Source organism: Pungitius pungitius, chromosome 1 (genome assembly GCF_949316345.1).
Source record: "Pungitius pungitius chromosome 1, fPunPun2.1, whole genome shotgun sequence".
NCBI classification, from domain to species: domain Eukaryota; kingdom Metazoa; phylum Chordata; class Actinopteri; order Perciformes; family Gasterosteidae; genus Pungitius; species Pungitius pungitius.
Genome location: NC_084900.1, coordinates 26,041,359 through 26,066,548, shown reverse-complemented (window position 1 = coordinate 26,066,548; position 25,190 = coordinate 26,041,359). Strand labels below are relative to the sequence as shown.

At 42.8% G+C, this 25,190-nt stretch overlaps 1 protein-coding gene across 3 annotated transcripts in view; it reads right to left on the bottom strand.

The window, feature by feature from the left end:
• Nucleotides 1-3,202: 3,202 nt before the first annotated feature.
• sema3b (sema domain, immunoglobulin domain (Ig), short basic domain, secreted, (semaphorin) 3B) overlaps nt 3,203-25,190 on the bottom strand; it is a 52,374-nt gene continuing 30,386 nt past the window's right edge. For all 3 annotated transcript variants that reach the window (XM_062563720.1, XM_037478498.2, XM_037478497.2), the window contains 17 exons: nt 21,603-22,201; nt 19,964-20,121; nt 18,719-18,781; nt 12,350-12,469; nt 11,795-11,888; nt 11,517-11,636; nt 11,257-11,399; nt 11,048-11,162; nt 9,967-10,036; nt 9,455-9,599; nt 8,605-8,824; nt 8,425-8,516; nt 8,223-8,264; nt 7,545-7,702; nt 7,376-7,431; nt 6,744-6,883; nt 3,203-6,479 (listed from right to left, as the gene is read on the bottom strand). In XM_062563720.1, the coding sequence (XP_062419704.1) occupies nt 5,967-6,479; nt 6,744-6,883; nt 7,376-7,431; nt 7,545-7,702; nt 8,223-8,264; nt 8,425-8,516; nt 8,605-8,824; nt 9,455-9,599; nt 9,967-10,036; nt 11,048-11,162; nt 11,257-11,399; nt 11,517-11,636; nt 11,795-11,888; nt 12,350-12,469; nt 18,719-18,781; nt 19,964-20,121; nt 21,603-21,762 (2,409 nt within the window). In that variant the 5' untranslated portion in view covers nt 21,763-22,201 and the 3' untranslated portion in view covers nt 3,203-5,966. The remainder of the gene's footprint in view (nt 6,480-6,743; nt 6,884-7,375; nt 7,432-7,544; nt 7,703-8,222; nt 8,265-8,424; nt 8,517-8,604; nt 8,825-9,454; nt 9,600-9,966; nt 10,037-11,047; nt 11,163-11,256; nt 11,400-11,516; nt 11,637-11,794; nt 11,889-12,349; nt 12,470-18,718; nt 18,782-19,963; nt 20,122-21,602; nt 22,202-25,190) is intronic.

Genomic DNA, 25,190 nt, shown 5'->3' with positions numbered 1-25,190 from the left:
CTCTAAGAGGCAGTCTTCCCCGTCGGCCTATTGGCCACTGTCGGTGTATTTTATTTCTGGTTGACTACGAACAAGTTTCCTCTTGTTCAACCTCTTTTTTTTCTCATTCTGTTCGGAATTGTACCCACTGGACCCGTTGAACTCATTGATCCTGATTGGAGGCATGAGGTTTTCCTTTTAGGTCTGTGTGCTGGACAGAATCAGTCTCACACTGACTCAGTGCAGACTTTCCACAACCTGGGTTTAATTATTCTTTTTCATTTCACAGCTCAAATTTTGGCATGGGAGCTTATAATTGTTAGTTCATTTTAACTTATAAGTTCTGTATCTAAATCTGGCAACTAACACATGACATTGAAAGTCCATTTGCGTTAAAGATCAGAGAAAACGACCAGTTCAAAGGACTAAAATATTTTATTTCTTGCCTACTGGTGTTGCTGGTCATGATGTTTGACATTTATAATCTAAAAACCTATTTTAAGGATGAACCAGATATCCGTTTTTTTGTTGAGTCCTCTCGAGGCTTGTCAGTTACACACATGAAATAGTAATATAATGAGTGATAACACAGAGAGACAGCGTGCTCCTGTGTTCACACTTAGTATGCTCTCTTCCACCACTACCAATACTACAGACTTATACAGTATATATATATAAATAAATAGATATGCAACATGCAATCTATGTCAGCAATCTGTAGTTCAATCTATGAATGAAATCCTCACTTTAAGCCTATTTTGACTGTAATTTATCCAGGGGAGGAATCAACACATGGACCCCTAAAATAAACAAAAAAAACACAGAGCTGTGTGCGTAGCATGAATCAGTTCATGTGGTTAACAACTTCTAACTTATGGACTTTCTCTCTCCATGCGTCTTGTAACGCCGCATGAAGCCACTCATTCTCAACGAATCGACCTTGTCCTTTCTGTCTGTTCCTCGCCATCATTTATTCAGCGATGATTGCCCCCCCCATCGGCGTCAGCTCGTTTTCATCAGATGATCCACTGGCTGGTGTGCATCGCCCCCGTTATTATGACGAGGCCTGTCATCGAGGGCCTAATCCTAGTACTAACAACGTCCTTTTCTACTAATAAAAGAAAAAAATGTAATTCGCGGGGCTGCAATCTAAAGGAGAACATGTGTTTCATGTTATGTTGCAGAGAAAGTCATCCATATGGGAAAGTGATGGAGTGAGAGGTGCTGCTTTTTCTCAGAGAGGAATCAACAACTGAAGAGGACGGGGGCACCTGGTTATTTAGAGGTGGAAGTAAACCGTGCAGCAACACACGACCGCATGCAAAATGTTGAGCTCAGTTTAGCTGAGAGTCGGGTGAATAACTCGCATACCACAGGTTGTTTACTGCTACACACACTTATGGTTCACTTCCTTTTCCTGTTTAGGAACATTGCCAATGCTTGATTTTGTCCCTTTCCCAGATTGCCTTTATATTGTCAAAGGTAATGACCTTCCTGAGACTGTGTGTGTGTGTGTGTGTGTGTGATTACTACTGCAGCTGCACTGGATAACAGAGCAGGCACCTCCGGAACTGCCCACCTGAGACCTTTTCATTCACACACACACTTATGTAGTTAAAGTTGTAAGAACGTTCATTTGATGTTCTCATATTCAACCCAAGGAACACAGTCACATGGACGGATTCGGGAGGCGCTGACAAACGGGCCAAAGTATTTTGTCATTAAGGCATGAGACCTGAGCCATAACTTTTCTGTGTCTACAGGGGATTGAATGAGGTGTGATTCAAGGACGCGGCCCGCCATTTCACATGCACAAAGAATGAAACAAGCGGGTTTTGGTTCAGGGGACATCTGACTCGAGCAGTGCACCCATGTCAGCAGTCTGCATGCCTTCTTATTAAACAGAGCTCGATAACCGTCTGTTATTTAAAGTGTGTGCTGTCGTGCCGACCCCTGACACAACAGAGACGTGGAGGCGCTGGTAGGTGATGAAGCAACGCACCACACTCCCTCTCCCTGTGGTACCGCACTGGAAACTGTAATGAAAGGACTCGGCTGGTGCTAGGTGGTAACTGGAGGTAACTGGAGGTAACTGATGTGTGTCAGGAGAAACTAGGCAACGACATTTTTCTTTCTTTCCTTGTTTGTGTCTAAGCTATTTGTTTATCTATAGAAGCAATTAGCGGTGGGTTTGTTTGGGGTTTCAAGCTGGTAGGGCTACATCACCGTAAATCAAGCTGTGGTCAAGTCTGTATGTATGTGTGGGTGTGTGTGTGTTTGTGTGTGGGCTCGTGTGTGTGTGTGTGTGGGGGGGGGGTGAGAGAATGAGTGACCGTGGTTAGTTAGTGGGACCTCTGTCTCCTTTGTGTCAACAGGCTCTCTGGCTTGCTGAGGATAATCACTGAAGTAATTACGGTTAATTAGGATCATCAATCATTTGACCTGTCGGCCTATTTCACTGCGTGATAGCTAGTGTGTGTGTGTGTGTGTATGTGTGTGTGTGTCCGTGTGTGTGTACTTTTGTATTGTATATGCAGGCAAAATAAGAGCAAGAAAGGGTTGATCTTTTTTTTTTTGCTTTCCAAGAGTAAAGACAACAGAAATGATTTTTTTGTGGCTCAGCTTTATGTGATATTATAAATATATTTATTATTAATTGTTAAGACCAGACATGAGCGTGATAGCAACTGCTCTAAGAATAAGGTCAAGTTTGTTTTTTAATGGTTCATTGAAAGTGCTTTACATGAATCCTCCGGCTTGTTTGTTGTACATGACAGGGATGCAATCAAAAGGATACACCTTTAACACTTAACCGGAACCATCCAGCAAGCAGTGGAGCAATAGTTTATTCATACACCAAGTGCAGTTGAAACCATATTTGGGTCACAGTGGGAATTTAAAGTACTAAAAATGATCTCATCCCTTGTTTTCTCTCTCTAATCGCTCTCTAATCTCTAATCGGATATCGAAATCAGCCTTTATTTTAAGGTTTTTATTTTGATACAATAAAATAAATGTAACTTGAATTATTTAAAGAAATAATACTTAAATAATGCTCCAACTACTTTTTGTTGAAATGTCCTCACTGAGGACAAGAGCACAAGAACACATTAATGGCAAAGGTAGCCAGTAAAATTGGCGTACAACAATAAGCAGTGAATTGTGAACATGCAGACATTGTGTCATCACTTTTCCCACACTGTCTTACAAAAGAGATCAGCGATTGGATTTTAAAGTAACTGCATCATTTTATTGTGTTAATTCGAAAACAATCTGACATGACATTTCACAAAGACCTCTGGGAGTATTACAGTGCACCACGCTAACTTTGGCCTTCGACCTTTGAACTTTCAACTTTAGACTTCTCTACACAGATACACACACACTACTGTTCCCTTTGCCATTATATACAGAGATCGGCTTTCCCCAAAACTCACACACATAGAAACACAAGCACACATTTCTCTCTTTCTCTTACACACACGTGCACACGTAAGCCTCTTCTTGTGAGCTGTCTTGCAGGGCTGCGTCACATGACATGGGTTACAACAGGAGTGTTGAATGGAGGACTATGTGAACAACAAAGCATTTTTCTTCTTTTTTTTTTTACCATTGGCTGCAGTGTCCAATTGTTTTTTGAGGACTAGTCATTTTCAGAGGACACGAACAATAAATGTGTAATAAAAAATAAAAATCCACCACAACACATCAGCTTAGCTTTGCACATAAATACAAAGGAATGATAATAATATTTAACATTGTGCTTTCTTTCTCCCACTCTTTCTTGCCACCGCACCATTGTCAAACGCGTTAGCCACCAGAATTGGTCATGCAATTTCAAAAGAGCACAAAACTGCTGGCTTAAAAAAGACACTCAAACTAATTTGACATCACAACCGTTGTAAATAACGTGTCATTAAACAAAAGCAGTACGCAACTAATAATCTAATTTTAGCCTATATCCCAAATTCATTCTACGGATTAAATGCAGTAAAGCAGCATCTTCATGTTCAAACGTTTTGTTTTCAATTCTGGATGTGGTGTCAAAGTGCAGAGTGTCCTTTTTGCAGGAGCCAGTTAGGTCAGTTCAGTTCAGTTTAAAGAGTTAATTAGATCTCTATAAAGAAGGTACATAAATAACAATGACAATAAATGCATACATCTAGAAGTAACTCGCAGACCTAGCTTGTGATGCCGCTGTTGTCAGGGACTCAGCTAAGTTTCACCAATTGCATTATGCTGAAAACCGTACCACGAAACTACCATGAATTCATCATAGAGATTACCTTGAGTTATAAATGCAAAAAAACACAAATTCATGTTGTGTCTAACATGGCCAGTTGTTTTCTTTCAGACTATGATATTATAAAGTACGGTACTAAAGGTGGGCTCCTCATCCGAGCCTGTACACAGGAGGAGGCAGGCACATACTACATTTAAACACAGACAAGCAACAAAAAGCTTTCTTTACAGATAATACACAGAGAGAATGGACTCTAGACGGAGAAAAGGAAGACTGTGTCATACTAACTGTCCATAGGGAAAAGATGACATCATTAATCAGCAAAAGGCCATGTTATTAGGGACTGTTGCACTACACTGAGAAGGGCAGTGTACCAAGTCAGATGAAAGTTTGGTTGTTGAGGGAGATTGAAATGCATTATGGGTAGCAGAGAACAGCTTTCGGTACATTTTACCATGTTGAATGAGGAGTTATCAGGAGGCTCGTCTCATATCATTTTGAATATAGCTATTCATCACAAACAACATATGCAAGAACAGTGTAAAAGAGCGAGGAGTTGAATTACCGCTTAGAATACAAAAGAAAATCATAGTTTAACTTAAATATCATGCTAATATTTTATATATATATATACTGTATATATATTGTCCTGTAGCCCAGAAACATGGGTTGTCTTATTAGTCAGCTTCCCTCTACCTCCCATCATATCAACCTTCCCCACCAAAACCACCATGTTTGGGATTTATCTTTCATGTTAATGCACAAAACATTAAACACAGCCAGAAACAGAAACAATAAATAGCTCATTTTAGAGAGTTCAGATCATATCAAAGCTGTGAAATATGTTTCAAGGTGTCTAGAATCCAGGTGTGTTTGGGCTTTATTTGCTTCTACAGATTTCATCATTTGTGCTTCTGCCTTTTCTGTTTAGTGTAAACATCTCATCTTTCCCTCACCACCTGGAATATCTTTTAGACCAGTAAAGCAATATAATTATATCTTGCCAGAATCGACCGCTCTCTAACCATAATTGCATTGTATTGTGTGATTTATTTTGCTGCAACATACCTCAATGTGCCCAAGGAAACCATAAAAAAACGATATAATATAACCAGTTTTGCAACATGCTGATCCGTTCCAGTATATTCCAGGTTCTCCATTCCCTCTCAAATATGTGCAGCACTAACACCCCCCATTGTCTACGTCGTTGTGAAATCCTTAGGCGAGGAAAGTGGTGAGCAGAGTTTATCCCACTCTTTGGGGGCTGTTTTCTTTTTTTCAGAGCGGTGCAGTCCGAAGCTTAGATGTTCATACTATGAGTTACTACCCACATATAACAGATTGGGGACTCTCCATATATAGTCAGCGGCAGCAGGGAAGACAGGTGAGTAAAGGTCTATTTCCCGCAGATACAGGTGGGTTCACTCCCATGTACCTGCATGTAACCTTGACTAAGCTAGTGGAACAGTGTAAAGGGATCGTGCAGAATGAATTTGGGCTGTAAGGCAACACATGCAGGAGCTGGCCAGTGGGACGAGGACCAGAGATTCGGGTACCGTTTAGTGGGGGCATCCATGGATATCTATACACAATAGAGGAGGTACAGAGTGTGTGTGTGTGCTCTTCTGTATGTGGTTGTGTCTGTATGTGTGAACGCCTCCAGGAGTTCTTGGTCTCTCAGTCTCTCCTCTTTCCTTTCTTGTATTAGTCATTCTTTTCCCCCTCCGTGTCTTTCTTGGCGGTGTTACTCCCCTGCGCTGCGAGGCGCCCGAGGATTCGGCTTCCCGTCGTGGGTCCGGCGGTTCCTCCCCTTTCGTTTCTCCTGGAAAAGCTTCCACTTCTTGTTAACTGGGCGGGCAGCGGGGCCCAGGAGAGGGGCCTCCTTCCCCGGAGCAGCGAAGGCCTTATCTCCTTGCTCACTGCCGGCATTCTTTCGTGCCCAAACCTGCTCACAAATCTGGTCAACAGTGCTCAGGTTAGGGTGGTCCACCAGCTGCATGAAGTCCCGATACCAGAGCTTTTGATTGGTCGTTGGGGGCCCAGCTCCACTGCGGGGGTCCAATCGGACAGGGGCCTCGGAGGGTAGATTGGAGACTGAGGAGGAAGTTGAAGGTACAATTTCCAAGGTGATGCCTAGCAATGTTTGGGTGAAGCCGTGTTCCATGGCATGGCACTGGTAGACGCCCACATCTCGCTTCAGCACACGTCGAATGAGAAGGCCTCTGTCTGTCTGGAGAATGCGGTCATCCACACGCACCTGGAGAACCAGAAACCACTTCAGCAATATGTTGGAGCTGAATATGCCATTTAAAGGCATCCTTTTAAATCCCACATTAACTGCAAGAGCAGAATAGAACTGAATGACAACAATGTAATGGAGGACAAAACAATGTTAAACATAAAGATGACTCACAATACATGTTTACATATTGTGAAATATATACAGTCAGGTAAAACCTTTTTAGTGTCTAGTCAAAGCCATCAGAAATCTTAGTTGTAACCCCTCCGCCATCCCTCTCACCTGTTCACGTGGGTTCTGGAGATGTTTCTGAAACGTCCAGGTGACACTGGCCTGAAGGGATTTTGGGATACACTCCAAGAAAGTGCTGCTTCCCTCAACTCCGTACAGCTTCCTCTCTGCAACGCGGTGCTTATGGTGGTCTGCAGGGGGCAGCAGAGACAAGGGCATGAGGAGATCTATTGTAACCAAGGGCATCTGCTCACTTTTAACAATCCAGGACCTTCAAGAATTAAAAAGCCAGGAGAGGGCAGGACAGGGCAGATAGAGGAGCTGAACAGGGAAGTAAAGCCCAGAGCAGGTCAGACCCGGGAAAGAAGGCAGCTTAAGCTTAAGTGAAGTCTAATATATTTCAAAATATATATCTAATCTCTAAAGACTACATTTAAGAAATAGTTATAGTGTAAAAACGTATATGTATATATGTACACCACAGAAGTTCTTAGTTCAATAGAGGTGTTATAATAATAATCTATAATAAAGCCTCAAGTGTCTCTGAGTCAGAGCAGGATCAGGGTAAAGCTTTCATTTTGAATACCCTCAGTCATCTAAAAAATACTGCTAACAGCTGGTGGGGTTTTGTGTTTGCATTGGATTAAACAACGAAACAAATAACAAGAGTCTTTGATAAATACCTCCAGAGCACAAGGTGTTGGGGTCTCCGTTTCTTACGTCCTGGCGACGGAAACGTCTGTAAATGGAGTCCATTGAAAAAAAATGACTTCAACATTAGGAATTCACACTCATGAAATGATGTTTTTTCTTTTCCTGGTTGAAACAACGAATAACGTTGGTGTCACGGACCTCTTGGTGTTTGGCAGGTAGCGAGTGCAGGATGTTCCGTCCCAGGCGCAGTAGGGGTCTCTGGCCAGGCAGCACTCGGCGCAGGCCTTCCCGTACACGCTGCAGCGGTGAAGGGGAACCTGGGCGATGCCCGTGTCTGAGCCCAAATACAGCTGTTGCTGTGAGGACACAGAGGGGAGGGACCAGTTTGAGGATTCAGGAGCACACACTGATTTGAACTCCAGAATGAACGCTTGCCTCCAGGTCTTGCATCATTGTTGTTTGTGATATGGTTATGCTGCAAATTCACCATAGCAAGAAATGCAATAGTTAACTAACCTGTATTTATTGCTTTCACTGTCACCAAAGCAAAGGACAGGAGCACACTGAGAAACTGTTACTAGACTCTGGGAAGCTGTACCTGAATGTCAACAGGACCTTGTCTACTTTATTTGCCAGACTTGTTGCCCAGTACTTCCCTCTAACTGAATTTTCCACACTTTCTCAACTCATCCACGCCCCGCATTTCCTTCAGGACGGCTCTTAGAAGCTTCTTCTTGCCTCTGTGTCCTCTACAATCAGCTTCCCCTTACTAACAGCTAAAGGCTCATCCCATCGCCCCTGTGTCCAGGGGCTGCCTGGGCCTGAAGACCTTAGATCCAATTAACATCAATGATGTTGAGGTTAAAACAAACCTACCCGTTTGGAGGAGATCTGCATGTCGATAATAGATGAGACGTCCTTTAGAACACACAAGACAGAGCAAATTAACTACTATGCGACGCACAAAAAGAATACACTTGCATTATTAAAAAATAGGTATTTTAAGATGCTCTCAATATGCAGCCAGAGTTTTTGCTTGATTTTTACAACCAATTAGCTTCCATCATAGTTTTCTCACTTTGAAGACTTCGAGCTCTTCCAGAAGGAGTTCCTCCATGTTGTTCCAGCTCTCCTTGGGGACATTGATCACCTTTAGTACTGTCCCTTTGTCTGAAATACATTATTCATGTCAAACCACAACCACATGTCTTTATTTTCAGGTTTAAAGCTAAAGTAAAGACTGCAACACGTTATTCACCTGTGCCAATAAACATGACGTCATATTGTCCATCGGCCGCGTTGACTCTGTCCACGGCGATCTGCGTGAAGCTGTAATCCACGTTAGTTCTGACAAAGACGGGCCGTCTGCTCATTGGGTAGACCGGGTTGTACATCAGAGGGTGGTGACGTGCAAACTGGATCACATCGTCTGGGAAACCCTTTGTGGACTCAAAACTGCCAAAGGTTTTGCTGGGACACTGTGGGAAAAAAAAGACTTTTCACTCACATTTCTTATCAGGCCACAAAGAGGTGTTATGGTGGAACAGGTCTCAAAGGTGTGAGATATTATCTCCTCCTCAGGTCCCTCTCTAAGCATACCAACCTGTGGTATCATGCAGTTTTCTTACTTTTTCATTGTGTGCAACGCTCGTACATAAAGTGTAAAAACCCATCATCTGCTTCATGCACTCTGAATCTACTTTCTATGCAGTTTTGATTAATTTCGTCAAAGCTCGGCCTGTTTCTTTTAATCTGATAATTTCTGCTAATTGTACAACCCGGTGAGTCGATGATGGCGTGATAGCTGGTTTACTGTAGGTCAAGTGCAATTACTATTCTGCGGTCACACAATGGCGATTGTTCTGCTGAGGCTGAAGCTTTGCATAACAAATTCTTCTGACGCTATGCTGGCAGTGCTGGAAGAATGTAAGAGCCCTAATAAGAACACATTGATTGAGAAGGCTGGGAAGAGCTTTTGGATTAATTTAGGTCTAATACTGTAAAATGAGTGCTGTTAAGACAAGGATATTACATGAGTTTAATGTATTAAAATGAAACGAAATGAAAATAACGGAAATATCAGAAACCAGGAGGTCAAATCGACATACCATTCCTGGTCGTGGATAGGGGACTTTTCCCTGGAAGGGGACCCACTGGTAGTTGGGCCCCTCTTTATGAGCAAAGGGCCCCAGGAAGGCCCTCCGGATGTCATTCATGGAGTAGACACACACAGCCGAGCCTTTAAATACACTGCTACTGAGGAACAGGGGGAGCTGGGTTAGAAACATTCATTGCACACGTACACACGTGACTTTTGGGAACATTACATTGACTTACATTCATTAACCTGAGAATTACCCAAACCCAAACGTAATCACTACCAGCCTAATCCTAAACCTTAACTTGACATTAAGTTTTAAGGAGAAATCTTGCCTTACTCTAACATTAAACCAAGTCTTCACCATAAGATTTAATGATGTAGATTTTGTCACGACACTGTGAATGTGTAATCAGACTAATGTCCCCACAAGTCATGAACACACACACACACACACACACTTGACTTCCTCTCTTTTTTCCCTCTTTTGCACAAACACACGCAATGTGAATAGATTCTGACCTAGAAGTAGAGAAGACTGTGTAGACAAGAGGGTTCTTTCTGTCCCTCGTCTGCAGCAAGAAGACGTCGCCTGAGGACACACACACACACACAGACACAAACGCACACAGGTCAGGTGGTGGTAGTCCAGAGGTCGAAGGTTAAGAGAAAGATAAGCAAAGCCCTATGGCAATATTTACTTTAAACAGGTATTTCGCAAATATCTGTCATAACATGGAACCAAATTCCCCACAGCCTCGGGCAGTGGATTATTTTCATTTTTCATCAAGATGCTGGCGCATGTGTCATGCAATGCTGCAGTAGAAGAAAAGTCTACTGCTCTTTTTGATTTGAACTAGTTTGCTAAATATGGCCTCAGTAAGAGACTCATTGTTCACAGGAGGCAATGAGATGGACTCAGACCTTGTCTAATGGGTCATGACGGATTCTTCCACTTGGTTCACCTTTCACTGCATCACAACATGTCATGTTATGGCCCAAAGGACTGTTTAGAAAGGTGAATCAAAAACGTGCTGGTGTGCAGACAACATGAATGGAGGATCTGTGTTTGTCTTTGTCAGATGTTTTTATCTCATCCCATTGGCATTCCTTATGTACATTGAAATTGAAATTCTCCACTATAAAAAACTTTCTCTTCTAAGCCACAAGACTCAAAAATGTGATAGATTCACCACCCTCTTTATACTGATACTTTCCCCTTGGACCAGGCCAGAATCTATTTCCAACAACTCTTAAATTTCTTTAAGTCATCAGAAATGTGGGCAAGAATGTCTCAATGCTTCCTCTGAGTTCAGAAAGCTTTTCTTTGAATTTATCTTTCTTTACACCCACAGAGTTTGCACCGGTCAACTGAACAGAATGCTATTTGTTTAGCTCCTTCTAACGAGCAACCTACACACATTCAAGCCCTTGTCACTGGAGTCGATGTGAGTTCGTTCTGCCCCAAAAATGCACATATGAGGACATTCACTTTACTGTGTAGGGCCAATCGCTATGACATCACATGCTATGTTTAACAACATGTGACATGTAATAACGCTGTAGTCATAGACACGTGGATCAAGTAGAAAAGTGAACTCACGCAGCTCATCAAAGTACGTGTCGCTGCCGTCGGCTCCTGGCACCGAGCAGATCAGACGGGTCTTGAGGAATGTCGTCCACTTGTTCACCAGACTTCGCTGACCGCCCATGTCGTTCTTATTCGAGACAAAAGAATTGAAAAGTCATTTTAACAGAATAACTGTAATCATTTGTCATCGCACCGGCTTTAAATAGAATATTATCTCTCACCCTGCAGAGTTGTCCAATGCGGGAGTAGGTGGACTTTCCCAGCCCCTGGGCCTCGACCGCCGTCTCGCGGAAGAAGAAAAAAACCTTGTCATCGTCCAGGTTTTCACTTTCTGGGACCCAAAAGGAACCAACAAACTTTGGTTCTGGTTCGAGCAAAAACAGAGATAAACAGTGTGAGTTTCTCCATCAAGTTGTTATGACATGAAATGAACTAAACTGAAAAAGGAAGTGATTTCTTCATCATTAAAACACACACAGACCATTGAGCCAGCGGGAGTCGTGCTGCTCTGTGCGGATGGAGGGACGTTTCCCCAGGCTTCTGAAGATGGTAAAGTCCCGTCCCATTAAGTCTGTGGCCACGCCTGCATATAGCTCGTCACCTAGGAGACAGAAGGAATCATCCATCACAATCGACTCAAAATACAGCAGGAAAATGTTCGGAAAGGATTTAAACTGTTTATTTCAAACCAGTTTTAAATAAAAGCATTTTCTGGGTAGCCAGCTCCTATTGAAGTGCATTGTAAGGTGCATTAGTTACCAACGAGAACAGATGCAGCGTTGTGCCGAGGATCATACGGACTCTTCCCTTTGCCATCCTCGACCTTGGAGGGGTCAATCCTGAACACATGGTCCTGACGGAGCGAGAGGACATGGAGGAATGTTTTAAAGTCATATTACAGCTACATTTTGTTTGCTACAATCATTTTGGGGTTGAAATATCAGGAACTTGAGCAAGGCTTAAAAGATTTGTCGGCAGCCATTGTTCACCTTTTCTTTAGTGCCGGTGTAGATTGCCGCATGTTTGAGTAAAGTTTGCTATGCTTAGCTTTCCAAGCTAAAACTCTAAAAGCTAAAAGTTGGCTGTCAGCATAATATCTTTTTAAACATGCATTTTGTGTTTTGAGGTCCTTACATGTAGTTTTGGGGTTGAGTTATCACTCAAAGGGACGGATGGCAGGAGCACAATGTTGTTTGAGAAATTGTTTCTATAGACTACATATATCGTATTATGTAATTAAATAATCAAGAATAACATCAGTAATACTGCGGTTCCAAAGTTAGTGTGTTGGCTTTAGCTTTGTGTTTTTCTCACCTCCATCCTGTGTCCCACCTCCACGAAGGCACAGGTGGGGTGGAAGGCCCCAGTTCCACAGGCGTAGAGATGGGTGCGGTTAAAGTGGTGCACAATCTTCACATAGTTCACACAGTCGGACTGCAACACAAACATAGATAGAGTTTTAGTTTATGCTGCTCAGGGGTTTAAACACACGCAGGAGGTCCATAATGTTAGATAAATACTGCGCACCTTCTTACATAAATCTATATGTCGAAATGTCAAAATGTCACATGAGTTCACTAAAACTAGAAATGACTTGAAAAACACCAAGAAAGTGCGATTTACAGTTATTTGCAACTCAATTTAAACGCATTAAAACGCGAAACCATGACCGCAAAAGAAAAGAGACTTAAATACTAGAACAACTAACAAAACTCTGGCTCTCTTTTTTTTAGGGTTAGTGATGAACATTCCTCACATAGCTCATCTCACCCTCGCTGCCTGTGACAACACTGTCGAGTCCTCAGCTCCGCCTCCGACACACTGTTGTGACAGCCTTTGTGTTATGGCTGAACACACACATGCCTACAGTCTGTGTGCGTCTACACATACGAGGCTCCAATGGAACACACACACAACAGTCAAAGGTATAAAAAGAACCACACAATGTTACTTGTTAACTCACTTAGTATGGATATGATATGTATATCTACATGGCCAAACCATTGTAGGAAAGTTCATATAGGCCAATGAATCACACCTCATGACGTAAAATACAAATAACTTAGTACAGTTATTATTTCAAATGTGTTTGATGTACGATGTGACCATTAGCATTTAATGAATTCTTCATAGTTTGGTGAAAATATTGTTCATCTTTTCCTGTTTAATCCTCCATGTATTCAACTTTCAGCATTCATCCTTTTTTGTGTCTGTGAAATGCTGGCTCTCCCATCTCCCTTTCTCTGCTCTCCATTATTCTCCAGACCGGCCATCGTAACATCGGTCTGTGGATCAAGTTACAGACGATGTTGAACCCCCGGGACCGACTGGAGAAGAGGTTCATGAATACATGAATCTGTCAATTAACAGTTGCACTGCTTACAAAGTCTGCAGACTCACTTCATTTTTTTTTCAATCCAAATACATTTGCTAGATAATAATGTTAATAAATATTATAATGCATAATGTTTTATTGCGATTTCTCCATCTGATGTTATCTCAACTCTCTTCTTTAATCAACTTCCATTCATGGGGAATGTGTTCAGTCTCTGTAAATGTCACCTGAGGGTGACGGACAGGCCTGGGTTGTGAAAGCGGCAGCAAGCGGAATTATGGCTCATTAGGCCTGGAAACACACACACACCTAAACGTGCACAATACACACACTCACCTCAGTGGTTTAGAACAAAGGCCTGCTTTTCAGCCTTTGAAAACCACTAGGGGTTAAAGTCTGAGTGCTTGGTGTGTGTGATTGCATACATGTTTCCATGTGTGACCATGTGAAGGCGTCCAACCAATCGACAGGCCGATGAAGCTGTTGACAAACACAGGAGACCTCTGTTTCCCATGAAAGGACGACGTGCACACACTCTTGACTCTTGCCTCTACCCTTCAGGCTGACACAAGGATATCAGAGCAATGAATGAACAAACACACCTCGGCGGCTTCCTCGATTCCACGTTTCAATCAAGCTTTTTTGCCATGATTCCGTGTGTGTGTGTGTGTGTGTGTGTGTGTGTGTGTGTGTCTGAAGAAGACCTGTCCTGCTCCATCTCACTCTCATTGTATTTCAAGCCCTCAGTGTGTGTTCGTCTGTGTTGGGGGGGGGGGCAGAGGAAGGTGAAGGAGTCAGCGGAACACTAGTTTGACAAAGTAACTCCTTTGATGCGACGAAAAGGAAGAAAAGAAAAGGTAAGAAGACGCTTGAAAGACCTTGAAAAGATCAGAAAGGAAGTAGGAGGACAAGGGAGGTGAATTATGCCAGCCATCACGTATCCTCAGTGTGTGTGTGTGTGTGGTTGGGTGGGTGGGTCTGTGTGGGTGTGTAAGGGTTCACTGGCTAACCTTTGACCCACCACTGACTCATTTGTTGAAACTGTGAGCAAAATGCAGGCTCTGACCTCACTGCGGCCTGAGCTCTATGTCCTCGCCCTCATGTCTTATAAAGTGGAATTGTTCCTCGGTGGATGTCTTTTAACCTTTTCTTCCTCCATCCATTCCGTTCTAGAAATGATTAACCCGATCTACCTATTTATTATATCAGCCACTATCTGCTCCCTGCCTCCACCTCTGTCTTTCTCCCATTAGCTGGGCTTTCATTCAAGCATTACGTCACCGATTGATTCAGTCAAAGGGAAAGTACAGCTTCTAAATATTGTGAGAACCGTTAAAAAAGGAAGTTCCCCAAGTTCTTACGTTTTTGTTCCTTTGATGTATTAGAATCTAATTAGTTGTATTTTTAGACATTTACAGGCTAATGTGACCCAGGACTCCAGATATTTATTTGAAAACAACGTCCCTCATTTTCTTCCCTTTTATTTGGCCCTCATATTCTCTCGACCCATCTAAGCAGTCATCTCCAGATATTTTACCCGATTATATTGAAGGATTTGATAGAAAAAGAGCCGCTGTTGAGTGGATAGAGTTAATGGCTCAGAGCCTCTGACTGAACACACGGGTTAAACGGCCATTAGACACTGAACACAGCGCTGTGTGTTATCCCAGGGAAGCTTGTGATTGCTTTCTGCTGAAAACGACAATGCAAAGCCGCGTGGACTTTTGTCCTGCCAAAGAATGATTTCTGCACTCTGACCAACAATCTGTTCAGCTGTAATAATATCACTAAGTAACACATCAAGGTGGGGCAGGAAATACTTTTTTTTTCTCGTTTATTTGGGTGGAAACACTGAATTGTTGAGTGTGCAAAGGGACTTATCCTCCCAGTGGTGAACTACTCAGTGATTATATTCAGTAAAAGTCTAATAATCAGTGGCTTCACATTTCCACATAGGAGGCCACTAAGCTGCTTCACCTCGTAGTTGAGGGTTAACGCCCTTGTTTAGGGACACAATAGGTCCTACTACCTAAAGGACTAAATATAGGATATTTCGTTCCTCCCAAAAAGACAAATGTATATAACAATGTTGGTCAGTTTTTTGGCGGCGATAGTCACGACAGAAATATCTCACTAATGGCTGGATGGGCAATTCAGATTCTCATAGAGGCTTTTGAGTGAAATGTCTGCAGAGCTTTAGTAGGACTTACCAGGAAATCTGGTTAATCCTCCACACTAAAAAAAGTGGGTGAATATTGTAAACTTATATATATGCTAAACCAAATCAGCACGTTAATGTGAGCATGACATGACTGTAGATTCTTCTTTTCCCAAAATGTTTTCAGCGGAGATCAGAGGACACAAGCTTCGTTATTCAGGGTCAAACATTGCAGACATTGACATTAATTCAAATTCTTCTTCTTGCAAGGAAAGCTATACTGCCATGAAAAGAAAATGTGAAAGTGTTGCCTTTTCAACAACCAATGCCGTTATCTTTGTGGGGCGGACGGTTTCATGTTATAAGTGTACGCCATCGCTCAACCTCAACATTAACCTCCTTTTCCACAACGTCCTCCTCTGTCAATGGATTTTAACAGGTAATCTTCTCTTAATTGATGCTAACGTGACAGCTTAAACACAATGAAACACATTTTTAGACCTAAATAAGGTTGCAGCTCTCCAGTCACTGTCTTACTGTGTTTAGGTCCATGTGTCTGTGTTTGTGTTAGTGTGTCTGTAGGCATGTTACCTGGCTTCTTTTCTGTAATATAGGGGTGTGTGTGTGTGCGCAGAAGTGTTCTTAGTTGTCAGTTTTTTTAGTGTGGAGAAATCCCATAAACGTGTCTACTAGAATGGAAAAGTTATAGGTAGGTACATTTTCTGAGGTAGGTGGCAGTTGAATTTATCACAGTGAATGTATCACAAAATACACACACACACACATACTGTACTGGATATGACCACAGCAAACCTTTCCGGCTCTTAAAGTAACAGAATAAAGGCCAATTTACATCAAATGTCTGCTTCAACTAACGTTTCAGGTTTTGTGTAAAAAAGATTGCTCCAACACACGGCTGATATCAGGCTAACTGGCCATGACGAAGGAAAGATCCCTTGAGCATGTACAAAGGGACAATGGGAGGACTAAGGGGGTCGTAAACAACATGAGAAACAGCTCATATGAGATAGAGAGCGAGCATGGGAAGAGAGCAGGAGAAGGGGGAAGTGGGAGAGAACAGATCCAGTGGGGGGAAAGAAACACTTCTCTGTAATTAGGGTGTGAGGTCAGGTCAGCTCTCTGTGTGTGGGTAAGTGTTCACAAAGGTACCAAAAGTCAAAGGGAGTGTGTTAAATGAAGGATACAAATAACAAAGGCCAGAAAGGCCAGAATAATAACTGACCAGGGGACAGCTCCTTTCAGTGTAACTTTTGTCTTCAAAATTTCCCCTAATTGTGTTTAATTACATTCATCTCATTCTCCCTCCACCTCTACTTCCCTTCTTCCTCTGGAGCAATTGTATTATTTTTCTCCATCACTCTCCTGCCGTCTCTTTCTCACACACACACACACACACACACACAGAAACCTGAACGCAGCGTCAGACAGACTCCTGGTCAGGTGAAACTGGACACTGGGGCTTTGAATGAATGGAGCTCGTTGTGCGTCTGCTACAGCTGTGTAATCACACTGATGAAGGGTTTGTTCTACACACACATAGACAGACGCACACACATCCAATACTTAAATAATATAAATATAGAACTATATTTATCACTTATTTTACCCGTATTTATACATCAATAAAGGCAGATTTGGCAGATTTGTGGCGTGTCCGAAGCATTGATGGGAAGTTACCGTTGCACACACATGCACACACCTACGCAGTGCACAAACTATATGCGTTGGCTAATTGTGTGTGATGCAGTCCTGGGTGGTCTACGGGCTCCTGGTGGCCTCTGTATGTCGGTCAGTGAAGCCGAGCCCGCTCTGCCCATTTAGACACACAATCGTCACATTTGGTGTTGACCCGACATATTCTTGGTAACTAAATACTAGTTTTGGGTAGCTCAAAATAGAGAATCAAAAGAAAAGCCACCAATAAAAGATTTAAGTAACAGTCTTAGGAGCATTAGGTCATGAGTTAAATCCCACCGTTCATGCTGTCAGTCAAGTCCCTCCATGCTCACTCACTTTCATACTTATCTTAATGTTACGCTGTTACCTCATGTTGGCTTGAATTAAGTCATAAATTATTAAATGATAGCTTGATAGCATATTTTGTGTTTATTGTAATATTTTGATTAATGTTTTTTGTCCTGAAAAACCACTCTTAGTCTCGACCGTGCCTCCCTCGTAAAATAACAGTTAATTAAAGCCACACTGCAGCCTCACATAACACGTGTTTACATGCAGTGGGTCAATTAACAGATTTGTCCAGTACCTCATTTTGTCTTCATCATGTCTTAATTACTGTGCTTGGACTTTATTAGTGTTTTGTGATGCTTCTATATTTAACTGTTTAGACTTAGAGGGGAATACTGTAGTCCTCTAGAAGCCAGTGCCCATTTCACTCTAAAGTTTATTTCCAATTTTTGCTCTTGTTTCTTTGCATTGCTTTTACAGCAATACTTCCTGTCTCTATTGTATGTTTCTCAAGTTAAAACTTCAACTTGTAAGCTTAAAACTCAAACATATAAGTGTACATGGCCGAGTAATCAGGTTTTACTAGAATATAACTAACTGTTTTTAACTAGATTCATCTAATTGTTTAAGTAAAAATAGTCGCTCTACCTTAGCAATTTGGGATTATTGTTTTACCAATGTTGTGTTAACCTGAAACAGTGGTTGTTTTTTGCGGTCCAATATTAAAATACATTTGCTAACTTAGTGTGTCAGCTCCCTATGTTCCCTCAACACAAAAGGATCTAAAAAATGTGTTTCTTTCATCAAGCCAAAAGACACAATAAAAGCCTGAGTGTAAATGCAACTGGAAAACACAAATGAGATAAAGCCAGTCAGAAAGGGTTGAAACAGAGGGTTTGGAGGGTGTGATTGCACCACAGGGTCGGACCAAAAGGAGGAGTGTTGCACCTATTATAACATGTTATCAGTTTAAACGTGGTGTTTCTGTCTTGTGATCCCTCCCATGACTCCAGTGGATTAAAAGGTAGCATTGTGTTGTGCCAGTTAGGAGCTCCTCAGCCTTGTTCTTCATCTCCAGCGCAATGTATGTCCACAAAAAGTTAGGATTCATACAGGTTGTTTCTGACTACATAAAGCTTAACATTTCCCCTAAAAGGTTATCTAATGCGCTCATACACAGTTTAAGAGGCGTGAAGAGACTCACAGAGATGTCCTTGCCAGCCCAGTTGCACTCCTCCCTCCAGTCGACAGGAGCTGGCCAGTAGATCTGAAACAAAAGAGCCAAAAGAGGTCAGATTATTCAGTCCCTGAAATCTGAGTTCATTATGTGGGTGTTAGAAGTACATTTTGATGAAATATATCAAATCTTACAATTTCAAACAGTAAAAACAACACGCCTTTGTTCCCTCTTAATGACTAATATGCCCCTGAGCATAATAATAAGACACCTCCTGACTCTCCCCTCTCATGTAAAGAAGGATGACCCGACCACATTGAAAAACAGCTTCAATATGGTTACCAATCACAGCCAGGTCATAAATCAAACCCACCCATAAATCCCGACCCAACACGGGCTTCACATCCAACGCAGCAGGGACATACGTGTAATTTATTCCACACAGCTGTGAGCAGATGTTTGTAGTGGGCTGTGTTTGTATCTATGGTCCTTTATGCATTTAAGTGCGCTAATTGTATTGGTAGTGTGTACATTTTAGTGTTCATGTATGTGTGTGCTCATGTGTATTCAAGAGGCTATGACTACATACTCCAAAGGCAAAGGTTTCAATAAACTGATGTCAGTTAGACATCAATCACAATGAGGTTTTTTTGGTATGAATTCTGTCTTTTCATCTCATTCCAGCTCCTTTCTACCTTCCTCTATCAATCCCACGTCGATCTTTCTTCTATTGTTTGACTTAAAGCCGCTCATTTAACTGATCACACATGTGCAAGAAATATGATTCTGTCAGTTTCAAAGGAGCCTATTTGTAAGAAGCGTCCACAGTGCCCACAATATTTCTCTTTCCTCTGTGCCTTTGAAAACAAACCCATGAAGCACATTTGGCTTAGCAAAGAGTAACAAATTATTCTTAGAAATCAGACATAATGGCAGTGGTGGTAAAAACACTTCATGATTTCCATCCAATGTCCGTGTAATCTCCTCTCTGTAGTTTGTTGTTAACACGAACTAAAGTCATAAATATGATCCAATGATAAGAGGCACATATGGTAACTAATGAAGCACAGAGCAGAAGCAAAGTTATGACTGCTGTGTTTTGGAGACACACCAAGAGAAGCTCATGTCAGTTATTAACATATTGTAGTCCACTAACACAATGTGGAATAAAACAGAGTTAAAAGGTATTTCATTCCCTACTTTCATATTTTTTAACAAGTTCCGACTTGGCCGACTTAATGTTGTGTGTGACGGAGTTTGGTGCTGACCGACCTTGTGCTCCTGCTTGGCGATGTTGTCCAACGAGAGCGACAGCAGGAAGTTCTTTGCCCCGACGAAGAGGCGGCCTCGCTCTTCATCCAACAGCAGAGCGCTGAAGCAGCACGAGCGCTCCAACTCGAACCGCCGCACCCCGTGGAACTGCTGCAACTCTAGCCACCGCACAGGTAGACAGGACAATCGGTACAGTAGGTACAGACATAGAAACCTTTGATTAGACCTGAGAAACCTTTGCAAGATTCTAGTCACTATTGTAAAATGTATCATCTCCGGGCTGTTGATGTTGTATCTTCAATTTGTTGATTAAATGTGAGTCAGCAACAAAATGTGTGTGTTGTCAGAAGGGAAAACGTATTTACCGCCATTATCCGTTTACTCATTCATTGCTTATTAAGTCCTCAATAAAGTTACAAGTAACAATTAACAGTGTCCTGAAGATAAAGATGTCGTGAGCGAAGTTGCAATACCAAAACAACCTCAAATCATCAGTCTTCAGATTAGATGGTGGATTTTAACTGGGCTGGTCCAGTGACTTATGAACCAGCAGGACAAACCTCTGACAGTAATGAGACTATTGCTTTCTATGGAAAAAGTGACTTTCCTTGCTTTTTCCAAGCTTCCACGAACAGACTCTGGGGGAAACAGTGCCGAGGAAAATGCAGCTTATATGTTTTACTTTAAGCTATAATAGTTAACCAAAGTCATGGAAAAGAAAGAAGAAATAAAAGGACTGCGTCCTGCCCTGCTGGCCTACGCTCTGCTTAGACCTTAAAATGGCTTTATTAGTCTGCCCTTGTTCTGATTTTATTAGGACTCAAACCCCACCCAGCAGTTGGGAGGATGACATCAGGGACTGCAGGCCTACCGCTCTTGTTTTGTCTCTGTTTTTTAGCAAAGATGCTATTATCCAGCCCCAATATGATGATAATAACCTGAGTCCCAGAGAAGACACACAATGATCCCTCACCGTTTCCTCAGCTCCTCACAAAAGGCCTCACAGCAAAACCACCGGTCAGACGTTAGACCCCTAGCAGCTCAATTTGATCTACACACACATTTCAGCGATACGCAAGGCTGTCAAGCTCTCCTTCAGCCCTTTGTGCGTCTATTAAATCAAAGACATTCCACTTTCCATCCCGTGCCCTACATGGTACTGTCCGCCTAAAGTGAAGGGAGCGCATGTGTCAGACGGCCCTCAGCGGGCGTCACGCTGTTGGCCGGTTCAGGCTGTAAGTGCCAGCTCTGAGTGATGGAACATGTCCCTGGTTTGTGTGGTTGTGCTGGGCTTCGAGTTGCCTTCTTCTAACTCACAATGCTCGAGATGAAACTCAAACCCCACCACTGTGTTTAAGCTGTGTGTGTGTGTGTGTGTGTGTGTGTGTGTGTGTGTGCGTTCGCCTTTGTGTTGCTGTTAATCACACTAACCGCAAATTACAGCTTGCTGCTGTTTAAGACTGTTGACAGTTGACCGTTTAAAAAGGGATATTGTGGAAGCTGGGTGATGCATGAAAAAGTGTGTGTGTCTGTGCACGTACTGCATGCAAAACAAACGTATAGATTATGTGCCGTAGACATGAACTCCAAAGTACACAAGAAATTCCCCTTCTTTCCTTCTCAAAACCTTGCATCTTACCTTTGTATGAGAGCTTCATGCGTGGCGAGGAGGAAGCAGCCGAGGAGGAGGATGAAGATGTAGAGGTGCCGGAGGAAGTATGGGCCGTGGCAAGACCCAGCAGGAAGAGAGAGCTGCAGGTGACCATCATGGCTACCGTCATCATCATCATGGTCATCATCTCGGCTCGCTCAGAGCAAGCTCTTTTCTTAAAGTCAACTTAAAGGTGAGGTATGCAAAGTGACCTGGTGGTAGTATTCAGCCTAGATTCCTGTCAGCTTTAATGTAAAATGTTGGTAGTTATTTTGTTGGTTTGGTTCTGATTTAGAGCTAAAAGTCCTCTTCTTTGTAAGCAGTCCACCTTCCTTGGTTTGGGCTCAGTTCCTCAGTATGAGCTCGCCACTATAATTCCAAAACAGATTCTCTGTCTTGGCGTTTGCTGAAGCACGGCTCTCCTTGGCTTCCTTTCAAGATCTTAATATTCAGCGTAATCTTTATAACACCCTCCTTGCTTCCAAAGGAGTCCCTCGAAGCCGATTTACTGCTCAACTTGTGAAGGACGACCAAGTTCCCTCTCACCTCCAAGACGAGACAAAAACGTCACACATGGGCACAGAGACCTAAAAATAGAGACAGAAAGGGAGAGGATTTAGAATTGGAAAGTACCAGCATTTGTTTGCATGTGCCAGGGATGCCCCTGCACACATACTCACACAAACACACTCACACACAAGCATTGGCATCCAAGGTATATTTAGTCAGTCAGATGTATGCCCTCCCCAGGCTGTGTTAACGCCAGCCTCCATTATGGCAACACCACTATAATCTCTTCACATTACAAAGAGACCCAGGGACAGTATCCAAAATACACACGCTGACCATGATAATTAGGACTCTGTGTGTGTGTGTGTGAGTGTGTGTGTGTGAGTGTCCTGTCTGTGGCACTGCCAGCTCAAAGTCCCTTTCTTTCTCTTTGTCCCTCGCTCTCTCTGTCTCCACACTGGCAGACCATGTCCCCAGATGAGATCTCTTCATTGCCGAGGACATGATGAGCCAACCAAGAGTCCACTGTTGCTTGTGAGAAAATCCAGATAATAAAGTTGTGTCCCTCAGGAAAATAGGATTACAGTCAATATTGAGTCAGTATTGAATTACGCACTAGTAGATACAATTCATTATAATTTATTCAAAGCCTCAAACTGTTGGCTTTTATAATGCTCTCTACACACGGCTCCTTTAATGTGCACTTTCTCTGTTTCAGTCTATTGGGATTTTGTGTCAATTTAGCATTATCACGGAGTACAGAAAAATGAAGTCATTTGAGAACGGGAGTCACATTTGGAGTGGCAGATTTGATATTGTTTCGCAGGAAAAAGCCCCAATAACTTTGTTCTTTGCTCGCGAGTGTGTTAAACCACAGCTCTACCACAGCTGGGGCGGGAATGAGGTCACTGGTTTGTAAGCTTACACGTATATGAATGCTGTGTAGTCAAAGTGTACACTGGACAGACACACACTCTCACACGCCTCTCTTGCAGTACTTTGGACCCTGCGGTCGGCCGTGACAATAAAGCCTTTCAGTAGAAACAGTCTCCTTTATTATATTACACCTCACAGTTGGCACTGAGTCAGGAACAGGCAGACGTTCTGCTTCCCCCCCCCTCGTTCCCTTTCATTCTTTCTTCTTTCTAATTCTCCTCCCAACAACTGGATCTGATCTGTTAGTGATTGGGCCAATACCAGGGACAGAAGAACAGTCATTAACTTTCTTCATATGGTTCATGAATTCTTCGAAATCATTTAAAGGAGCCTGTGTTTGAAAAAACGGGCCCTTTGGCCCCAAGAACCTCTTTTCAAGCCTTGGAGTCACATATGTGTTGAACTTCGGTAGCATAAGAACAAAGATTTATCACAATATATATATATATATATTATTTTCATGATTAGTAGAGAGGTTTGATGGACATCCTGGTGAGGATGAGGATGGGTGAAGTACGGCTTTGACTCACGTCATCGACCTCGTTCATCTTATGCTTTTCATTTGTTCAAATATCTGGTGTGAATACTTCTGAAAGCTGCGGTGATTCTTTTCAAGCACACATGTGCATACTGAAATACAAAAAAAGATGCAGTAGGCACACAAATGGCACATACACACACACACACATACACACCAAAGTACACTCACGGAGTGAATAATGAATAATGGAGCTATTGAAGCGTGAAGACAGGAGAGCTCTCATAAACTCACGGCTCCCAGGCCACGACACAACAGGCCGGAGCTGAGCAGGAGCATCAACTCCCACGTAACCTGCACACACATGCACAAACACACACACACACACACACGGACAAATGTACACACAGCCGTATGTTTCAGCACTGCACATAGAGGCAGGTGTGAATTTCCTGGGTGACTTTTATAGTTTTGCTCTGCTGAAATCAGGTGCGTTGCAGAATATTTGTGTCTGCGGCAGAATAAAGACTGTGACTCTGTGTGTGTGTGTGTGTGTGTGTGAGAGAGAGAGTCTCACGGTTCGCACGTTGCTGCAAAGACGCCGCAGTATTTCAAGGAGAGGGACGTCAGCGCTTTCGTCAGCTGCAGCTCGGTGACACACAAACAGAAACACGCACACGGAGCGTTTACGTCACAGGTCTTGGGAGTGACAGGGGCAGCGTTGAGGCCCTTTCCCTCCCGTGGGTTGCTATAAAAGGAACGGACGACGGTCCCATTGTTCCTCCCAGTCTCTCCGAGCTGTGTGAGTGTGTGTCGCATCATGTGTTTCTTCCAATACTGCTATTATGAGTTTAAGAGACCCTTATTGTCTCGTACACATCCTTGTATCATCACAAAGCCTTGAGCGGGCACACACACAATTATATTCCAGGAACATACATACTTTTATGCAAACCCCTGCTTCTCAGCACTTTAGATCAGCCAACACAAACACAAACACTCACACACACACACACAAATACAAAAACTTGCATGCTACATAATGCATCTTAATAAAAAAAAAAAGCCATTGGGCCCACTGACACTTGCATTCTTCAGCTTCAATAGACATGGAGCCGCGTGCCAAGAGGGAGTGGATTAAAAATAAAGGGGGGGGGGGGAAGCCATCCTGTTAAAGAAAAGCCTAAATAGACAGAGGCAAAGAGACAAAGCAGCCAGGGTGAGACTCCAGGGTGAGACGGGCTTTTCAGATGCAGGTTAAAGAGCAGGCCTACAGTACAACACAAGGTAATGAATGTTTATCAGCAGTTTGACATGTAGCCCTTCACCATCACCGGCTACAGAGCAAGAGATGAAGAGAGGAATAGACACCGAGGGGCTAATAGAGAGTAACCGACAGAGGGAGATACAAAAGGAGAGAAGAGACGGGAACATTGCAGGCCATTTAGCATTTTATCCAAAGCAACTTACATTGCATTTTAACCCGTGGTTTACATTTTTCCTGGGGAGCAATTAGGGGTTGCATGTCTTGCTCAGGGACACTTTGACATGGGGATTTAAACTGCCAACCTTGCGGTTCCCAGTGCGCCACCATCGCTCAACAAGCTGTTAGTGACGGAGAAAGGACGTATTGTTGGAGGCAAGGAGCAATA